The sequence below is a fragment of the Schistocerca gregaria genome, chromosome 4 (assembly GCF_023897955.1).
Source record: "Schistocerca gregaria isolate iqSchGreg1 chromosome 4, iqSchGreg1.2, whole genome shotgun sequence".
Lineage (NCBI taxonomy): Eukaryota > Metazoa > Arthropoda > Insecta > Orthoptera > Acrididae > Schistocerca > Schistocerca gregaria.
The window spans coordinates 760,476,148-760,497,612 of NC_064923.1; the positions used below are offsets into that span (position 1 = coordinate 760,476,148).

The following is a 21,465-nucleotide window of genomic DNA, read 5'->3' on the forward strand; positions in this document are numbered from 1 at the left end:
AGCAAGTCGCAAAAGCCGGCTGATCTGCGATCTTTCTCAAATGATTTTAAATAAACTATTTTGTAATAAAATCTGATTCTCACACATCTTATAGTTTAATTTATCAGCTTCATGATAAACCTCGTATCATTTCGTTAATGGTGATAGTTATTGCAATATTTCTATAGTACATAAACTCCTACAATAAATCTGAAGTTTGCAGTGAAAAATAGGTGTTGCTATGAATTTGTGTTTTGAGTGTGTTAGGTTGTATGTCGCTGTGTATTAAATGTAAACAATATATTGAACTGTTACCTAACTTGGAAGGATCGCTGTCTGTTTCTGATCTCGAGAAAATGGAATGTATGTAAAGCGCTCCATCACGAACTCGTACGATGGTGAAAGAACTAGAATGAAGTATTCGTAAATTCCTCATATCTTATAAATGGTTTGAGATATCGAAACAAGATTTAGCGAATGATAGCACCCAAAGATGAGAGCGTTTTGTCATATGATTAATATGCGAAACTTCCATATCTGCCACGATGTTCAAGCGACTACAGATTTTTTTCTGAATAATGTAATTAATGAGGGCCATCGATAGCTGGTGAAACCTGAATTGTTGTGGGTTCTGCAACAATATAACTGAAGAAGTTACACAGTTATTTTTATAATGACAATGGCCTGTTCATAAACTATTGAGCTGACTTACACTCAGTTGTTAGTTTAATAACACACTGTTTCAGGATTCAGTCGTAATTTCAACTGAATTAGAAAGTTTGGGAAATGAATATTTCTAAACTGTGCTGTGTTCTGACAGAAGAATCAGATTTCAACATGGCAGAAAGTTAAGTATTCCTCAAAACCCATGAGAGTCCTTCATGAATCAATGTCTCTTCATCTTACTTTTCTGATATGGCTGACAACTCAAATCCAATCCTGTTGTGTAGCATTTGGAGTGGCTTCTGCTGTCAACATTTCAGTCACAGTGAGCGTATACTATTGTTGCGTTTTGTCAAATTACTTTTCAGCTAGTCCCGTATACTCCGTCATGTCTAAATGAGCATGAGCCCTTTACGGTCAGCCAGTTTGTCAAACTGGTATCATCAAGTTTTGGCTTATACAGCACTACAAGTTCCATTAACTTCGCCTTATACTTGCCGAGTTCAACTTGATCTCATGGAACATTTCTTTATACCCAGAGCAAAATATCCACCTTCCTCCACTGCATTCTTGGATGTGAAGAGTGATCCTGGACACCTTTTATTGCAAATTTCTTATTCAGATGTACTGCACTGTTGTTGTTAATGCAACGCAAACACAAAACATTTCTTCACAATACCTGACGACTACAGAATGTTTCAGTGGCACAAATTCAACTTTATTATGAGAGTTGATGAACATCACGCAGCTAATGCGTGACACCACATGGTACCGTTTATTCAAAAGGGGCACTTTACCAGCTGAACCACCACTGGTATGGCACCGAAAGTTGGCTCGCCATTTGTGTTACCCGGGCAAATGTCAAAGTCGCAAATAACTTCAAATGCACTATAAGACATCTTACATTAAGTCATAAAAGAAAGAGGATACCCCAAGAGCTTCAGAAGCTCGTAAACCATACTAAAATGCATAATTCAGCTTGAAGTGCACATTCATATGTTCAGATTCACAATAAAGTAGGCTTCAACCTGATATTAAACTTTCCAGTGTGGTTTTTGGGATGTACATTTTCTTAGAGTACCTGTACTGTACTATCTCATGTTTGATTCTTTATTATAGCAAAATGCCATGCGTACCAGAAGATGAAAATCTGTACTTGAAATTCAGTGAACAGTTGGAACTATCCTACACTGTGGAATGAAAAACTTCATTTCAAATAAATTGACTGCCTCAGCGGGAAAGATTAATAAAAGCCAAATTTCTCTAGCAGACTGACAAAAATAACTTCATTGTTTCTTAAGGCGATTATTGCTTCACTGCCAAATAATTTTTTCTATTTGGGAATCCTGTATGGGATTGTTAATGCAGTGGTTTCCCGTTGCCTTCTGCATCGTCCTGCCATTGACCATGTTAATGGTTCCTCCGCCTTTAGGGACAATTCCTTATCCCTGGGAAAAGGGGTGCCCCTACCTTATCCCCCTCATCTGCCCCTTACTGGCCGTTGGCACTTGGTATGGTTGGTCTCCTTATACTGGGAGCCATTCGGTTAACAGTCATGTGTTAGAAAAGAAAATGAAACTGAAAGACATCCTCGGGCCTCACAATCTAATACTGCCAGGGTCAGAAGTCTGACATAAGTAAGTGGAAGCAATGCCAGACTTAGCTAAGGGCCGTGTGGTTGCCACTCAAAAACTCCCAAGAAGGGAGCCCCCCTGTGGGGTTTCATAATTATGTATATGTATTTTAATTCTCTTGATAGCTTCAGGCCACAGAAATCCAATCTGTGTCCATCTGACGTGGGTACTGTACACAAAATGGAAACAGCAAACTTCAAGACGAACCCCTCTCACAGTACAGCTGAGACTGCTCTCCACATGCGGTAATCTGACAGCTTGGGTGTGCCAGAAAAAACTTTTATCTTTAGTATCGAGCTTAAATTAGCTAGAGCAGCGAGACGGTATGGCTCATATGTGACACATTTTGCTGTTGGCAAAAACTTGTGTTTGCACGGTGTTTTCTTGTTGTAAATGCTGCATTTCCTTTGCAAAATTAAAACCATGAAAAATTCCCGGAATTCTGAGTTTTTCCCGGTTTTCTCGGGGCATATACACCCTGTTATGAGATAAAAATAAAAACTAAATGCATCCCACTTACAAATAAAAAATCCCACACTTTTTGGGAAGAGAGCTACGAGCTTCAAACTGATAAGTGACAAAGAATACAAGGAATATAAAAGTAACATGATCTAGAGTAAATAGTACTCCAGTTAAAACAAATAACTGAACAAGTAGCCCAAATAAATCAAAGGAAAAAATACCAATGGCAGAACAAGGAATGTGACACAACAGTGATAGATAGACACCAAACCTGGTTAGGTATCAGAACCATAAAACTAAGAATCACATCAACAACCCACAGAACAAAGAAAGATACCCCAAAAAATAATAAGATGGGTTAAACACCAATAACCTGGAACTCACAGAACAAAGAAAGATAACCCAAAGAAATAATAAAATTGGTGTAGAGAGAGAAAAGCTACAAAACATTTAGCAGACAACTACAAACATACGACATGCCAACATTAATGTTAGAGGATTCAAATAATAAGATAACCTATAGCAGTATGAAAAATCCAGAAATTTTAGCAGAAACATTTAACAAACTGCTAAATTTTGTACATCCCCCAGAACTTTTTCAAACAAGCACCGGTACCCTTATAAAAACACCAGCACACAATATAAACCCATCCACAATCCATGAAGTCTACAAAGCTTTGAAAGAGCTCAAAAACTACAAAGCACATGGAGAAGATAAAAAATTGTAGAACATCGGAAACATGCAGCACAACCAGTGAAGATATTATTACACCAATGTATAGCAAAAATGTGAAAAAAAAACTACCAGAACATTGGACTACAACAATAATACATCTACTATATAAAAATAAGATAAATCAAATCCAGACAACTATAGAGGACTTTCCCCTTTGGGTATTACATATAAAGCCATGTCAAGAATTCTATAGTGTTGTAATGATCAACTTGAACGGGAACTAGGAGAATACCGAGGAGGATTTAGACACCCAGAGAAGCTTCCTAAAACAGATAACAACTTTGAAATTGGTAACAGACAAAAAATATCCAATCTCCTGGTTTCCCACCTCCAGAAAGGCAACTCACTCACCCTCCACAACCCTTCCAGCAAAACTCAACCTTCTCTCATTGCACACAGACCCAGTCTCTCCCATCTACTCAGTCTCCCACATTGAGAATGTGGGTTTTGCGGGAGGCGTGCCAGAAATAAATCCCTGCAGTTGCACTATCCTCTGTGTCCTTGGTGGCTCAGACGGATAGAGCGTCTGCCATGTAAGCAGGAGATCCCGAGTTCGAATCCCGGTCGGGGCACACATTTTCATCTGTCCCCATTGACGTATGTCAACACCTGTAAGCAGCTAAGGGTGTTCATTTCATTGTAATTTCATTCTAACGAGCTGCTTGGTCACCGATGATATCTGTTCTTTCGGACATGTCTGACACGTCTGAAAGAACAGATATCATCTTAGTAAATTAAAACGGTATTTACAGATGAGCAATGTCAATAAAGATCAGAACAAATGAAAATATGACCAGAAACTGCTTGACTGAAGTAGCCCAACAAGGCAATATAAGAAGAAGGAGGAGGAAGAAGAAGAATGTCCAAGTTGCACCAATATGAATCACGATAAGATAAATTAAATATTACCAGTGGAAAGACATATCTGTGCATACCTATTGCTAAACAAACCACATTGGTACATTCATAAAATAATTATGTATATATATGTATGTACTGTACATCTAAAAAAAAAGATGACGTAACTTATCAAACAAAAGCGTTGGTATGTCTGTTATGTGCGGATGGATATATAAGACTTACCAAGCGGGAAAGCGCCGGCAGACAGGCACATGAACAAAACACACAAACACACACACAGAATTCGAGCTTTCGCAACTGGCAGTTGCTTCGTCAGGAAGGAAGGAAGGAAGGAGAGGGGAAAAATGAAAGGGTGTGGGTTTTAAGGGAGAGGGTAAGGAGTCATTCCAATCCCGGGAGCGGAAAGACTTCCCTTAGGGGAAAAAAAGGACAGGTGTACACTCGCACACACACACACATATCCATCCGCACATACACAGACACAAGCAGACATATTTAAAGGCAAAGAGTTAAGGGCAGAGATGTCAGTCGAGGCGGAAGTACAGAGGCAAAGAAGTTGTTAAAAGACAGGTGAGGTATGAGCGGCGGCAACTTGAAATTAGCGGAGGTTGAGGCCTGGCGGATATCGAGAAGAGAGGATATACTGAAGGGATATACTGAAGTGTCTTTCCGCCGTCCACCTAACCTACGTAACCTCTTGGTTCATCCCTATGAAATCCCCAAACCACCTCCCCTACCCTCTGGCTCCTACCCTTGCAACCGCCCCCGGTGTAAAACCTGTCCTATGCACCCTCCCACCACCACCTACTCCAGTCCTGTAACCCGGAAGGTGTACACAATCAAAGGGAGAGCCACATGTGAAAGCACCCACGTGATTTACCAACTGACCTGCCTGCACTGTGATGCTTTCTATGTGGGAATGACCAGCAACAAACTGTCCATTCGCATGAATGGACACAGGCAGACAGTGTTTGTTGGTAATGAGGATCACTCTGTGGCTAAACATGCCTTGATGCACGGCCAGCACATCTTGGCACAGTGTTACACCGTCCGAGTTATCTGGATACTTCCCACCAACACCAACCTATCCGAACTCCGGAGATGGGAACTCGCCCTTCAGTATATCCTCTCTTCTCGATATCCGCCAGGCCTCAACCTCCGCTAATTTCAAGTTGCCGCCGCTCATACCTCACCTGTCTTTTAACAACTTCTTTGCCTCTGTACTTCCGCCTCGACTGACATCTCTGCCCTTAACTCTTTGCCTTTAAATATGTCTGCTTGTGTCTGTGTATGTGCGGATGGATATGTGTGTGTGTGTGTGCGAGTGTACACCTGTCCTTTTTTTTCCCTTAAGGGAAGTCTTACCCTCTCCCTTAAAACCCACACCCTTTCATTTTTCCCTCTCCTTCCTTCCTTCCTGACGAAGCAACTGCCAGTTGCGAAAGCTCGAATTCTGTGTGTGTGTTTTGTTCATGTGCCTGTCTGCCGGCGCTTTCCCGCTTGGTAAGTCTTGGAATCTTTGTTTTTAATATATTTTTCCCATGTGGAAGTTTCTTTCTGTTATATATATATATATATATATATATATATATATATATATATATATATATATATACACACATATATATACATATATATATATATATACGTGTGTGTGAGAGAGAGAATGTGTGAGAGTGCGCGCGCGCATGTGTGTATACCTGTCCCTTTTTCCCCCTAAGGTAAGTCTTTCTGCTCCCGGGACTGGAATGACTCCTTACCCTCTCCCTTAAAACCCACATCCTTCTGTCTTCCTATCTCCTTCCCTCTTTCCTAATGAAGCAACCGTGGGTTGCAATAGCTTGAATTTTGTGCGTGTGTTTGTGTTTGTTTGGGAGTCTATCAACATACCTATGCTTTGGTTTGGTAAGTTATGTCATCTTTGTTTTTAGATATATTTTTCCCACGTGGAATGTTCCTCTCTATTATATTTATATGTATGTACATATGTATTATACATCCAGTGAGTAGGCGAGGATGGTTATACATTTACATAAGGGTTTTAAACCACCTAGATATTAGCTTTACATATGTAAAAATACTTAGTCAATTACAATAAATGTTACTTTTAATGCAGGTATGAAATAACCATGTAATGAAACTTCCAATTCACTTAGGCTAATACATTCTGTCAATTTTTTAAATTTAAAACAAACTTTTAAAAGATTAAATTACAACAGCATACACTAAAATACATTTTTAAAAATGGTATCTGTGCAGTAAAACAAGAACAGAGGGTTAATTACAGGGAAATTTTAATTTAACCCTTTCAGACCTGATTTTTTATTTACTTATTAAAAAAATACCTGATATCATTGTTACATTCAGATGCATCTCCTGACAACATTTTTCTAAGAAAAAATTTCATATTATCTCTAGTTTTCTAGATATTTAATGTACACAATTGTGTTCATCAGGTCTCGAGCTCCATGTCATACATTACGGAGGTTAACACTATGGATCAAGTATGCCACTCTTTATTTCACTTTAAAACAAAAGAAACAATAAAAATAATTCCAAATTACAGTTCTTATTTAAACAACAATGATCAAAACATTGATTTTAAGGTTTCATATGAAACTGCAAAAAAATTTCTGTCCTTTTGGAGACATAAATGTACTTTACATTTTCTGCACTGAATTCTAGAACACCCTGTAAATTTAGGAAATTTGCAGTGACTTGGAGCCCCTACATCATGCAAAGGCAAATGGTCAATGGAACAAACTGTATCACTGTAGCTGGTCATAATTCTCCTCTTTTTCTTAGTATGACTTTCATGTCTGAAGCCAATCCTTCATCAGACAGACGCTCCCTCTTCTTTTCAGTCAGTTTCTTCTGGCACAGTATCAATCCATCTGCTATCCTGATATTAGATGAAAGAAGGTCCATTTGCTTCTTCTTTCGGATAGACAGGTTGTCTGCATCTCATCTGTATGCCAACCAGCTTTGCGCGATGGCAAAGTCAACAGCATGAAAAATCATTCGGAAAGGCCATTTTTGAGATCTGATGAAAACTCTGTAGTAGCTTATCAATTGATCAAATAGTTCCACACCATCCATTGCATGATAATATCTTCTCAGTATTTCAGGTCTTTCTACTTTCATATATTTATGGTGTTTTTTGTCCCAACATTCAACTTCAACCACTGAGCCTTTACCAACAAAGTTAGAACACAATACAGCTGGCCTATTGTCTAACCACTTACACATGGCAATGTCATCAGCACTAGTAATTTCTTCACATTAACCTCTGGTTTGTTTCATTGTTGTTTTATCATCTGAAAAAGCCAGTTCTTTCCAAATCTGTTTTGACAGTACCTGCTGTGTTGATGCCTTGAGATTTCAGAACTTGAAACAGATGATACGGTGCAAAGAAGTTGTCAAAGTATAATTTATGACTTTTACCTTTTCAGAGTGGAACGGAAAATTCTAAACCAACAGCAGGACGTAATCCAAATTTTTTACAGTATGCGGTATTTATTTCAGTTGTAGCACCTTGATACAAAAGGAAATCGTGCACTATTCCACTCTTTTCACATGAAGACTTTGGTTCCCCCATGGACTTGGTTTCCCCTTGACACACTGCTTTGCAGAAAACTTCCCAGTGAAAGGAATTAATTCCTTCACTGACACAAACATTCTCTTCTATAGGAAGTTCACTGCAGCGTTTTCGAATGGCTGAGTAAATTGGCCTGACTTTGCAAAATTTACCTTTATTTTCAGGTGGCTTTTCCAGATAGTTCACCAAGTGTACATTTGTTCATAATTCTAAAAATCTGTCTCTTGACATGTTTTCCTAAAACACATTTACCTTTAGGCTTGTATCCCAATACATTCATAATCTGGGAAATTTCAAGGTGCCAGTCAATATATGCAAACCAAATAGCACCTCTAGTGCTTGAGGAGTTGTCTGCTTGAATGAGGATTTGCCTCATTGTAACGCATAAATATGAGTATGTGCTGCCATGCTAGTGAACAAATCACCTGGTATATATCTTTTGAAGTATTGCATTGGAGAACAAAAGAGAGATTCTTCAAAATTTGGAGCTTTGTATGTTTCTGCAATGGTACTTAGAGGCTTTCGTTTCCATTTTATGGATTCTTTAGGTGTCACCATTATGTAGTCACACAGCATATTCAATTCTGGGTTGTTTTCATCGCATAAAAAGTTCATTTCAGCATCCACCACCTCTCCAACATCTTCATCTTCAGATATGGTGTCTCTACACACATCATTTACGCCCACTTTATCTGCTCCTACACGTTTTACTATTTGTGAAGCCTGCCTTTCAATAAGTGGTACACTGTCATCCTCATCTCCACTCAGACTAGTGTCAGAAACGCCACCCTTTTCAATAATCACGTCCCAATCTTTCTCCACAGAAAGATATTCCTTATCCATATTTGGAAGTCAAAATCCAGCAATATAAAATAAAATCATATGTACAGGTCACTTATTCTCCTCCTTGCTGCTGGTACTGAAATTAATGGAAAAATTACCACACATAACTACCATAGCCATGCAAATATAGCTGAGAGACATTTTCGGTTATTTTTCCTATTTTACACCATTAAGGACCTGTTGTACACAAATATGTACATTAATCTTACCTGATACATAACAATAATATGAACTGAATGAAATTTCTGAAAATTCCACTGAAAGAATGTCTAATGTTTCCAAAAGAAGGAAACCACACAAAACATTCATAAACAACACCCACAATGTGTTTATGATAGAAACAGAGTCAACGAGTAATGGATTCCCACAGAGAGACAACACCAGAGGCTATATTTTACTATGTGGTTCACAGACTGCTCACAAGAGAGCAGCAGCTGCTGCTGAAGCATGGCTAAAAGAAACATACACAAATGTGCACAGTGGGTTTGGATGCACCTGACATTTCTTATCAGCGAAATATTAGTGAACATACTTTATGTACACAATTGTGACCACCAGGGAGGAAACTGGGGAAATGACAACAAGGAGGGCAAGTGCTTTCCCAGCCAGTTTGCAAAGAGAAGAGAAACTAACTTACATCAAGTTCGTAACTGATATAACAGTCTAAGTAATTCCAAAGTGCGGAGAAAGAATAATATACAGTCACAGGTGATTGTACCAAACTCAGTAAACAGCCGTATGGATAATAAAAGATTTATAGATGAATCTGTGTCAAGTAAAGGGATAATAAAAGATAATTATCCTCCAGTTGTAATGGGAAATGTGGAATGTCCTGAGAAAGGGGACAGGCTCCAGGACATGACAATGCATTTGTAGGCCCATATCTAGAAAAGCTCATTGCTTTTATGCATAAGATACATACATGGGAGTGGTTATGAGATGGAGAAGAGGGAAGAAATAGGAGAAAGTCATCCAAAATCCATAATTGTTGGGTAAATATATGGAAAGAAAGGAGATATTTTATATACTCTGTAAGTGAAATTTCACTGATCTCTCAAAATTTATAACAAACAATGAGACATAATGACCTGCATCCCATACTACCTGTTACCAGTGTATAAATCAGAGATATTACATGAACCAAAGGTACGTTAATCAAAGAAGAAATGCATGTACCTAACAGTAAAGGAAATTTTCAATTTATCCAAATTTTACTAATAGCACCTAATATTAATTTAGAAGTATTATTTGTTATAGACTTGTTATTGAAATATGAAGTGGCTTTAGATCTCAGTGCAGAACTACTGTCTTGGAAAATTAATGATTATCAGATAGTAGTACCTTTTAAAATAAGTATGGCGACAGATAACGTGTAGTGGTAAACATTTCACGCTTGGTTGCTAATGCACAATTGCTAGGCAAAGAAGAATCTATAATTGATAATACAAATCTGTACCAATCAAATATATATTAAAGTTTATGACTTTCCTCTCAGGGGATGTTCTATAGAAATATAAATCAGTATTCTCAAATAAATGGCTAGTAGTAAGAGATTTAAAATAAAAGATGAAAACCCATTCTTGTGTAAATGTTACTCTGTAAATTTGAGATATGCGGTTGTTGTTGTTGTGATCTTCAGTCCTGAGACTGGTTTGATGCAGCTCTCCATGCTACTCTATCCTGTGCAAGCTTCTTCATCTCCCAGTACCTACTGCAACCTACATCCTTCTGAATCTGCTTAGTGTATTCATCTCTTGGTCTCTCTGTACGATTTTTACCCTCCACGCTGCCCTCCAATACTAAATTGGTGATCCCTTGATGCCTCAGAACATGTCCTACCAACCGGTCCCTTCTTCTGGTCAAGTTGTGCCACAAACTTCTGTTCTCCACAATCCTATTCAATACTTCCTCATTAGTTATGTGATCTACCCATCTAATCTTCAGCATTCTTCTGTAGCACCACATTTCGAAAGCTTCTATTCTCTTCCTTTCCAAACTATTTATCGTCCATGTTTCACTTCCATATATGGCTACACTCCATACAAATACTTTCAGAAACAACTTCCTGACACTTAAACCTATACTCGATGTTAACAAATCTCTCTTCTTCACAAACGCTTTCCTTGCCATTGCCAATTACATTTTATATCCTCTCTACTTCGACCTTCATCAGTTATTTTGCTCCTCAAATAGCAAAACTCCTTTACTACTTTAAGTGTCTCCTTTCCTAATCTAATTCCCTCACCATCACGGTAACGAGGAAATAAATAAGACAAGAGAAAATCAAATCACTGAACATGGTGCAAGTGTTTACTACAATCCATTGTAGATTGTTAATAAAGTTACATGTGGCATACACCTGGTCTTAGACATTCATACTCTCAACAAACATATTGAAACTGAAAGAGGTAGACTACAGATGTTGAAGAATTGTTAGCTAGATTTGAACAAGCCAGATTATTTCGGTTGAATGGACTTCATGGATCGATACTGGCACGCAACATTATATCAAAATTTAAAATGCTATACAGTCTTCTTGTTTGGAGGAAAGTCATACCAATTGTGTGGAACATCCCACAGTGCACATTATGGTATGCCATATACGCAGATGGCACATAAAAGACGTCATCTCAGAACATCGACACGGTGCTACAGTGAGCGAGCATCTCCATCTGCTGTGGAGAGCTACTTATGCTTTAGCATTGAAGCTCAACGGCAATTTGGAGGTTATGGATCAAAGGGCATGGGTGTCAATGTCAATGCTGGAGCAACTGAAGATTACACATGAGAACTGTCATTCGGAAATGTCATATCAGTAGTTGAATACATTTGTGATCTATTTTGAGATACAGGTTAAAGAGAGACCTTTTCACCCAAATAGTTAATGAAGTTGTACAGTGGAAAGATTGTGTTTATAATACAGAAAATATGTCACAAAAGTTACTGTCATTTTAGTACCTTGGACAGGTAAAAAGTATTTTTCAGCATCCCACCCCTGTGAAAGATGTAGTCCATTGGTAAGTGAACATGTAACAGTCTGGCATCACTGCATAGCAGGTCCATTAAGATATTTATAAGGTACAAGTTGGCACACTCATCATCAGGGTGTCAGAATGTGTATGGAGTGGAACACATCATACCAAAGTGCCACTTGTTCCCCTTCAAGTGCCACATTCCTATCCTGTGTGCTAGCTACATCTCCCTTCCAGCTGTAAGCCCCTCCCTTCCCTCCAATCTCACCCTTCCTCCTCTCTTTCTTTCTCCTGGAAATCCAGCACCTAGACTTTACGGTGAGTTACTGACTTCGGTCTGTCCATTATTTATAAAGAAAGCGAAACAACTGAAGAATGACGAATGATGAATAGCTATTACCATATGAAGAGACTAGTCATTTCCCTTGCCACCAAATTTAGAGGAAACATTACAAGCAGCATGAAATTGGAAATAATGAAGAAAACAACAACAATGATAATAATACTTATGTTCTTTGAATTTTTAATGCATGGTGTAGAATGAAGAAGTTTGTTGCTTACATTTTTGTGGCATGAGGAAGTTTCATTGATTTCCAGAGCTGAATTATGTCCTCTGTGATCATTTCTGCTGGAGGCCCTTTGACATTCTCATGGTCTTTTGTCAGACATTGTTTTTCAAATTCCTCCTTCTTAAATGGTTCAGTTTCAACACTTTCTGTAACACAAATAATTGCAGACTCAAGAAAAATGCATGCCAAAATGAGGAAATTATAGCTCATACCATAACAATCACGAACAATGTCATTACCGTAACAATGAAAGAAATAGTCGCATAAGCATTTGTAGATTTTAGTCATCTTTAAATTCCAAACATAACTAAACACATTGTTTAAATAAACTCACAGGATAAACTTACATGCTGTCCAATGCTTGTTAAGCGACAGCATACCATGAAACTTCCTGGCAGATTAAAACTGTGTGCCGGACCGAGACTCGAACTCAGGACCTTGGCCTTTTGCGGGCAAGTGCTGTACCGACTGAGCTACCCAAGCACAACTCACGCCCCATCCTCGCAGCTTTAATTCCGCCAGTACCTCATCTCCTACCTTCCAAACTTCATAGAAGCTCATTCTAGAAACATCCCCCAGGCTGTGGCTAAGCCATGTCTCTGCAATATCATTTCTTCCAGGAGTGCTAGTTCTCCATGTTCATGTTAGCAGGAGAGTTTCTGTGAAGTTTGGAAGGTAGGAGACGAGGTACTGGCGGAATTAAAGCTGTGAGGACGGGGCGTGAGCCGTGCTTGGGTAGCTCAGTCGGTAGAGCACTTGCCCGCAAAAGGCAAAGGTCCTGAGTTCGAGTCTCGGTCCGGCACACAGTTTTAATCTGCCAGGAAGTTTCATATCAGCGCATACTCCGCTGTAGAGTGGAAATTTCATTCTAGATAGCATACCGTATTATAAGGCCTGTGAGGTCTCTGCTTTCCCTAAAACTTAACTAGCAGAAACAAATAATTAATAGTATTGTGATAAAGGTAAGGACAACCTTAAATGGCTGCTATCGAAAATAGTGTGCAGAAAATATAACCCTCTCTCTGTCAGTGCTTTCGTATTACACTGCATGTCTCATCTGCAGTGTAGCAGGTGGGGCGAGGTGTGGGAGACCATTGTCACTTTCTGCAGTTTCATGGCATAGTGACAAAGTTCAAGGATATCTACCTTCCCAAATTGCTGAAAGCACTTGTAGTGACAAAGATCGTCAGTTACTATCTGCTGCTGTGTTTACATGTGCTGTTGAAGAACTTGCACTCCAGCCACTACAGGTACTGGGTTTTTATTTGTTCTGCATGTGTAGTGCGGCACTCCATGAATGTTACACAGCATGATGTTGTTCTTGGAAATTATAGACAGTTCTTGTCAAATTCTTCTCTAGTAGTGGTAACTAATGAACAACTTTTTTCTTTTTTTATTGCTTAATGTACATTTACACTTTCCTGATTCATTGGTGTACACATTTTGTATGATTTGCTGAGTATCTCCAACACACAATTACAGTTGTTCGGACAGCTAACATTAAGTTGCACCGACATTAGTGGCCCAAACATGATTTCAGTCTACATGTTCAATCTATGTAGCCAGAAGAAGCTAGGCTAACTTTCAAGAGACAATAAAGATTTTTTGTAAAATGCAAGGTGCACAAGCCATCGCTTATTATGATTCACACTGGGAGAAGCAAGCTTATACTACACACGAATAACAATAGATTTGAATGAATTTGCCTTAGTGGTCAGCCAGCTTGACTGTCATTACACACCTTAAGTCTAAGATGTAATAACTGCACTTCCTGAATCAGACTACCACAACAAAATCAAGGCTGAATTAATTTGCAGGTCTTCAACATCACAAGAAAAGCACATGTGACAAGCCCTAACGCAATAAAATATCAGTGACAGAAAATCGTCACAATATCTCTGGCACTTACAAAGTAGACCTAGTGATTAGCTCCTGACCATCTGGCTATCGTAAAGGCAGAATTCAATTCTATGCTCAGATAAGGTATTATTCACCCTTCTATCAGTCCGTGGTCATCACCTCTCCAACTGATACCCACGAAGTGTTGCACAGGGTGCCCATGTGGTGATTATTGTGCACTTTATGTGAGAACAGACCCTGATAGACATCCAGTAACCCTTTTAAGGGATTACAGTTATCCCTGTGTGGTGCGACTGTGTTTAGTGTGCTAGACTGCACAAATTCATGTGACAGATGATAATCATTATCACACCATTTAGGTTGTTGGAAAGAATTTGCATCATGACATTTGGTAAGCAATTGCACCATGACATTTGGCCTACGCAATGCTGCACAGTCTCGGCAAAGGTTTATTGACCCGCTGCAGCATGGATTGTTCATCCTGTTTTGCCTTCTTAGATGACATGCTCGTCTTTTCAGCTGCTGTAAATCAGCACCACCAACACTTCATTGAATTCTTTAAACACAGAGCAACAGGATATGGTATTAAATACTGCTAAGTGTGTGTGTGTGTGTGTGTGTGTGTGTGTGTGTGTGTGTGTGTGTGTGTGTGTGTGTGTGTCCACCCGGAGATTACCTTCTTGGGCCATCTGCTTACTTCAGCAGGGTCACTAGTGTTTCATGATACAGCAGAAGCCATAATGAAGATTTCATGGCCCAAAACCATCAGGGAACTATATCATTTCCTAGGAATGCCAAACTTTTACTGATGTCATCTTCCACAATCAGCCAAGTTGCAAGAACCACGGACTGCAGCACTGTCCGAATCTAAAACTAAGGGAAATTCTCTTATACAATGGATAGATGCAATAAGCCATGATTCTGAAGCATCAAGGTGAAGCATAGCAAATGCCACACTCCTGGCAAACCCTGCATTGGATGCACATCTTGCATTGATGGTGGATGCTGGTCAGACTGCTATCAGAGCAGCATTATGACAGTTAGTAGATAGTGCTCGGCATCTACTCTTCTTATTTTCATGCAAGCTCTCACCTTTGTAGCAAAAATAGGGTGCTTACATTCATGAAATTCTTGCTGTTTATTAGTTGATCAAGTACTTCTGCCCCCATCAACACTCAAGTAAATGAAAATAGGCCGAAATGGTGTAATGGTTAGTCTAAATGTTGTGTCACTTTTTACGAGAGTGCCAGTACCAGACAAGCTGGACCTTTGGTCCAACCGTTTCCACCTGGAATTGTCATGTTGTTCCTTCATGTTCTAATGACAATTTACCTCTTGTACCATGATGAATATTATGAAATAACAGATGGCACAGTAATGGGCTCACCAATGTCACCTGCAGTCGAAAATTTCTTCATGGAGCACTTTGAGGAGCAGGCTCTGAAATCTGTGGTGTTGTGTCCGTCTTCTTTCCTAAGGTATGTCAATGAAACTTTCCTTATATGGCCACAAAGTGAAAATACACTGCAAAAAGTTCATGGATCACATGAACGGTGTCCATCCCAACATTAAATTTATCTTTGAGATGGAGAAGGAGGCAAGCTACCGTTCTTGGATGTTTTAGTTGAGTGGAAGGCAGGAGGCTGACTTGGTCATTCAGTGCACGAAAAATAATGCACACTGATCGATATCTGAATGCTGATAGTTTTCACCACCCTGTACACAAGAAAGTGGTCCTGAAGACGGTAATATACAAAACAAAAGTTATTTCTGAATCACAGCACTTGAGACACGTGTTTACAGAGAATGGTTATAGCAACGCACTTTTAGGTGCCCCCAAAGAAGGACATCTTGTGAGTTGGCAGAAGAAGCAAAGCCAGCAGCTGTCCTGTCTTACTAAGGGACAACGAGCAACAAGTTAACATGTGTACTGCAGACACATGGACTGTGACCAGTGTTCCGGCCCGTCCCCAAGATACGAGATATGCTGCACCCTGTTAAAAATGACACAGATATTTGTGTATATGGTGGCCCTTGCAAGTGCAGCAGTGTCTATATAGGCCGGACAAATTGCACAGCTGCAGAGCGTGGTACCGAGAACAAGAGACATATTAAACAAAGGGAACTTGACAAGTCAGTCATAGCTGAGCACTGCCTGTAAAATGGACATAAAATACAGTTTAAGAATACAAGAGTCTTGGGTCATGTGTCATCATACTGGGATTCTGTTATAAAAGAGGCGCCTGAAATTAGAATTAACAGCAAAAATTTGAACAGAGACAAGGGATACACACTGATTAGGGCATGAAAACGGGCATTGGATGTCAAAACGGAGCAATGGTGGATGCTTAACACTTGTAGGGAAGCAGGAGCGGCACTTTCAATTGTGGCACAGGCCCCTCGTGCCACCTGATGTCACTCGGTCCCGTGACGTGATGCAGCTGCTATGAGCTGCCCAACTCACCTTCCGTGCATATGTTGGTTTATTCCCTGTGATTGGCGCCATTGGCCGTAATCGTGGCTATATAAGCAGAAAATTGTGTCAGCCCTGGAAGACAGCTGTTTTACTCATGACGACGGTGGTGGAGATAGCCACTGAAAGCTTGACAATTTTATTCGAATTGACGCAGCTTGTAAACCAAGAAGATTTAATTTAGGGATGATGTTAATTACCCTTCTTTACCCTCCTTCCACCCCCTCCCCCACATTTATGCGACATCACTAACAAACTTGGGATCACAATATCAATGAGAATTTAGCTTCACTTTGAAATGTGTGTATGTACTTGATGCATTAAAGTACTTCTGTACTTAATGACTAACAGATGTAGTTAACATATTTTATTACTTAACCTCCCCTATAAAAGACAAGAAACCCAACCATTGTTCATGAAAGGATATGAAAGGTAAGAAAATCCGACTTAAAGAGTATACAAATTACTCTTCATGTACTCAAATAGAGCTTATAATTGTTATTTAATAATGTATCTTCTTATACTTGAATAAAAGGCTTTTCTTAATACTTATATGATGTAAGCTAGGGCAGTAAGACTGGCATGTCAAGTACAGACAACAGGATAGCTTAAGAGGAAAAGACTGCTCAATGGAAAACTATATATAAAGTAATGAAGCAATTATCTTGGAACCTGCCAGTCGTCAATCCGCCTAATCCGCAAAGGTAGCAGATTCTCCTGAGGTTTTATTCAGCTGACCAAAGAAAGTTAAATGTTTATACCCACTCATCTTGCCTCTGTTTACTTACCTAAAAATAGTATTCATATTCTATTATCTGTTAACATTATCCATTTCAATGCAAGACCTCTTGTCATTTCTATTACTAATGATGGTGCAAACCTACAAAAAAGTTGCCTCACAAACCGCTGGTACTTAATAATATTTACTTCCAATTACATTGAAATGAAAACCAACTTATGCAGTAACACTTTTTTTAGTGTCTGCGATAAAATTTGTGCAATGTCCAGCTTATGCTTAATTGCTGAAACAGCAATTACATTTAACATCAGACTTCTGTCACAGCAGATACGAACAGATGAACACTTAATAACATTAAATGTGATATGTAAATATTCTCTATTATAAACCTTCTCATTTACCAATAAAGAAAAAGAAAACTGGTGCTCTACGGATCGGAGCGTGGAATGTCAGATCCCTTAACAGGGCAGGTAGATTAGAAAATTTAAAAAGGGAAATGGATAGGTTAAAGTTAGATATAGTGGGAATTAGTGAAGTTCAGTGGCAGGAGGAACAAGACTTTTGGTCAGATGAATACAGGGTTATAAACAAAAAATCAAATAGGGGTAATGGGAGAAGGTTTAATAATGAATAAAAAAATAGGAGTGCGGGTAAGCTACTACAAACAGCATAGTGAATGCATTATTGTGGCGAAGATAGACACAAAGCCCACGCCTACTACAATAGTACAAGTTTATATGGCAACTAGCTCTGCAGATGATGAAGAAATTGAAGAAATGTATGATGAGATAAAAGAAATTATTCAGGTAGTGAAGGGAGACGAAAATTTAATAGTCATAGGTGACTGGAATTCGAGAGTAGGAAAAGAGAGAGAAGGAAACATAGTAGGTGAAGATGGATTGGGGCTAAGAAATGAAAGAGGGAGCCACCTGGTAGAGTACTGCACAGAGCATAACTTAATCATAGCTAACACTTGGTTCAAGAATCATAAAAGAAGGTTGTATACATGGAAGAAGCCTGGAGATACTGACAGGTTTCAGATAGATTATATAATGGTAAGACAGAGATTTAGGAACCAGGTTTTAAATTGTAAGTCATATCCAGGGGCAGATGTGGACTCTGACCACAATCTAGTGGTTATGAACTGTAGATTAAAACTGAAGAAACTGCAAAAAGGTGGGAATTTAAGGAGATGGGACCTGGATAAACTGAAAGAAACAGAGCTTGTACAGAGTTTCAGGGAGAGCATAAGGGAACAATTGACAGGAATGGGGGAAAGAAATACAGTAGAAGGCGAATGGGTAGCTCTGGGGGATGAAGTAGTGAAGGCAGCAGGGGATCAAGTAGGTAAAAAGACGAGGGCAAGTAGGACTCCTTGGGTAACAGAAGAAATATTGAACTTAATTGATGAAAGGAGAAAATATAAAACTGCAGTAAATGAAGCAGGCAAAAAGGAATACAGACGTCTCAAAAATGAGATCGACAGGAAGTGCAAAATGGCTAAACAGGGATGGCTAGAGGACAAATGTAAGGATGTAGAGGCATATCTCACTAGGGGTAAGATAGTAACTGCCTACAGGAAAATTGAAGACACCTTTGGAGAAAAGAGTTCAGATGGAAACCCAGTTCTAAGCAAAGAAGGGAAAGCAGAAAGGTGGAAGGAGTATATAGACGGTCTATACAAGGGTGATGTGCTAGAGGACAATATTATGGAAATGGAAGAGGATGTAGATGAAGATGAAATGGGAGATACAATACTGCGTGAAGAGTTTGACAGAGCACTGAAAGACCTGAGTCGAAACAAGGCCCCGAGAGTAGACAACATTCGATTAGAACTACTGACGGCCTTGGGAGAGCCAGTCATGACAAAACTCTACCATCTGGTGAGCAAAATGTACGAGACAGGCGAAATTCCCTCAGACTTCAAGAAGAATATAATAATTCCAATCCCAAAGAAAGCAGGTGTTGACAGATGTGAAAATTACCGAACTATCAGTTTAATAAGTCACAGCTGCAAAATACTAACACGAATTATTTGCAGACGAATGGAAAAAGTGGCAGAAGCCGACATCGGGGAAGATCAGTTTCGATTCCGTAGAAATGTTGGAACACGTGAGGCAATACTGACCTTACGACTTATCTTAGAAGAAAGATTAAGGAAAGGCAAACCTATGTTTCTAGCATTTGTAGACTTAGAGAAAGCTTTTGACAATGTTGACTGGAATACTCTCTTTCAAATTCTAAAGGTGGCAGGGGTAAAATACAGGGAGCAGAAGGCTACTTACAATTTGTACAGAAACCAGATGGCAGTTATAAGAGTCGAGGGGCATGAAAGGAAAGCAGCGGTTGGGAAGGGATTGAGACAGGGTTGTAGCCTCTCCCCAATGTTATTCAATCTGTATATTGAGCAAGCAGTAAAGGAAACAAAAGAAAAATTTGGAGTAGGTATTAAAACCCAGGGAGAAGAAATAAAAACTTTGAGGTTCGCTGATGATATTGTAATTCTATCAGAGACAACAAAGGACTTGGAAGAGCAGTTGAACGGAATGGACAGTGTCTTGAAAGGAGGATATAAGATGAACAACAACAAAAGCAAAACAAGGATAACGGAATGTAGTCGAATTAAGTTGGGTGATGCTGAGGGAATTAGATTAGGAAATGAGACACTTAAAGTAGTAAAGGAGTTTTGCTATTTGAGGAGCAAAATAACTGGCGATGGTCCAAGTAGAGAGGATATGAAATGTAGACTGGCAGTGGCAAGGAAAGCGTTTCTGAAGAAGAGAAATTTGTTAACATCGAGTATAGATTTAAGTGTCAGGAAGTCATTTCTGAAAGTATTTGTATGGAGTATAGCCATGTATGGAAGTGAAACATGGATGATAAATAGTTTGGAAAGGAAGAGAATAGAAGCTTTCGAAATGTGGTGCTACAGAAGAATGCTGAAGATTAGCAACACACCCAGAGGAAGGCGTCTTGCAACAGACGCCGAAACGTTGGAATTTTATAAATGACAATGCGGTCTCTAACCCAGAAGAATTTTATTGACATTAGATGGGTAGATTACATAACTAATGATGAAGTATTGAATAGAATTGGGGAGAAGAGGAGTATGTGGCACAACTTGACAAAAAGGAGGGACAGGTTGGTAGGACATGTTCTGAGGCATCAAGGGATCATCAATTTGGTACTGGAGGGCAGCGTGGAGGGTAAAAATCGTAGAGGGAGACCAAGAGATGAATACACTAAGCAGATTCAGAAGGATGTAGGTTGCAGTAAGTACGGGGAGATGAAGGAGCTTGCAAAGGGTAGAGTAGCACGAAGAGCTGCATCAAACCAGTCTTGGGACTGAAGACCACAACAACAACAACAACAACAACAACAACAACAACAAACAAAGAAAAAATTTAAATCTAACTTTGTCAAATAATTATAGTAACAAAAATGTATAAATCTTTAAAAACAATTCACAAGATAAACAAGGTTTCTTTTCCGTTCTAATAAAGATTATGACTAACACATCTGCAATGACTATGTACACTACACTGAAGACCATATAACCACCAAAGGTATTTGGACTGTAAATACATCTTAAATCTTTATCTCCCCTTAATTAGTCAAACAATACAATTCTCATTGCTGGATACACTGTAGGAGGAGGAGGAGGAGGAGATTAGTGTTTAACGTCCCGTCAACAACGAGGTCATTAGAGACGGAGCACAAGCTCAGATTAGTGAGGGATTGGGATGAAAATTGGCCATGTTCTTTCAAAGGAACCATCCTGGTATTTGCTTCCAACGATTTAGGGAAGTCACGGAAAACCTAAACCAGGATGGCCGGAGACGGGTTTGAACCGTCGTCCTCCAGAATGCGAGTCCTGTGTGCTAACAACTGCGCCACCCCACTCGGTCCGATACACTATATCTACATAATACAGGTTGCAAGATATAGTACAGAGTCATCCACTAATAAACCTTGTTCTATCAATAAGCAGTAATGACTTGTTAATTTACATAATACGTACTCGTATGTTAATAACCCATTCACATACTCTTTCATTATCCTATTCTTGGGGCCAT

General features: G+C 39.2%; 1 protein-coding gene across 3 annotated transcripts in view; it reads right to left on the bottom strand.

Annotated features, from left to right (window-relative positions):
• The window catches only part of LOC126266722 (non-homologous end-joining factor 1-like), a 117,554-nt gene that overhangs the window by 31,612 nt on the left and 64,477 nt on the right, over positions 1–21,465 (bottom strand). For all 3 annotated transcript variants that reach the window (XM_049971196.1, XM_049971197.1, XM_049971198.1), the window contains one exon: positions 12,310–12,463. In XM_049971196.1, the coding sequence (XP_049827153.1) occupies positions 12,310–12,463 (154 nt within the window). The remainder of the gene's footprint in view (positions 1–12,309; positions 12,464–21,465) is intronic.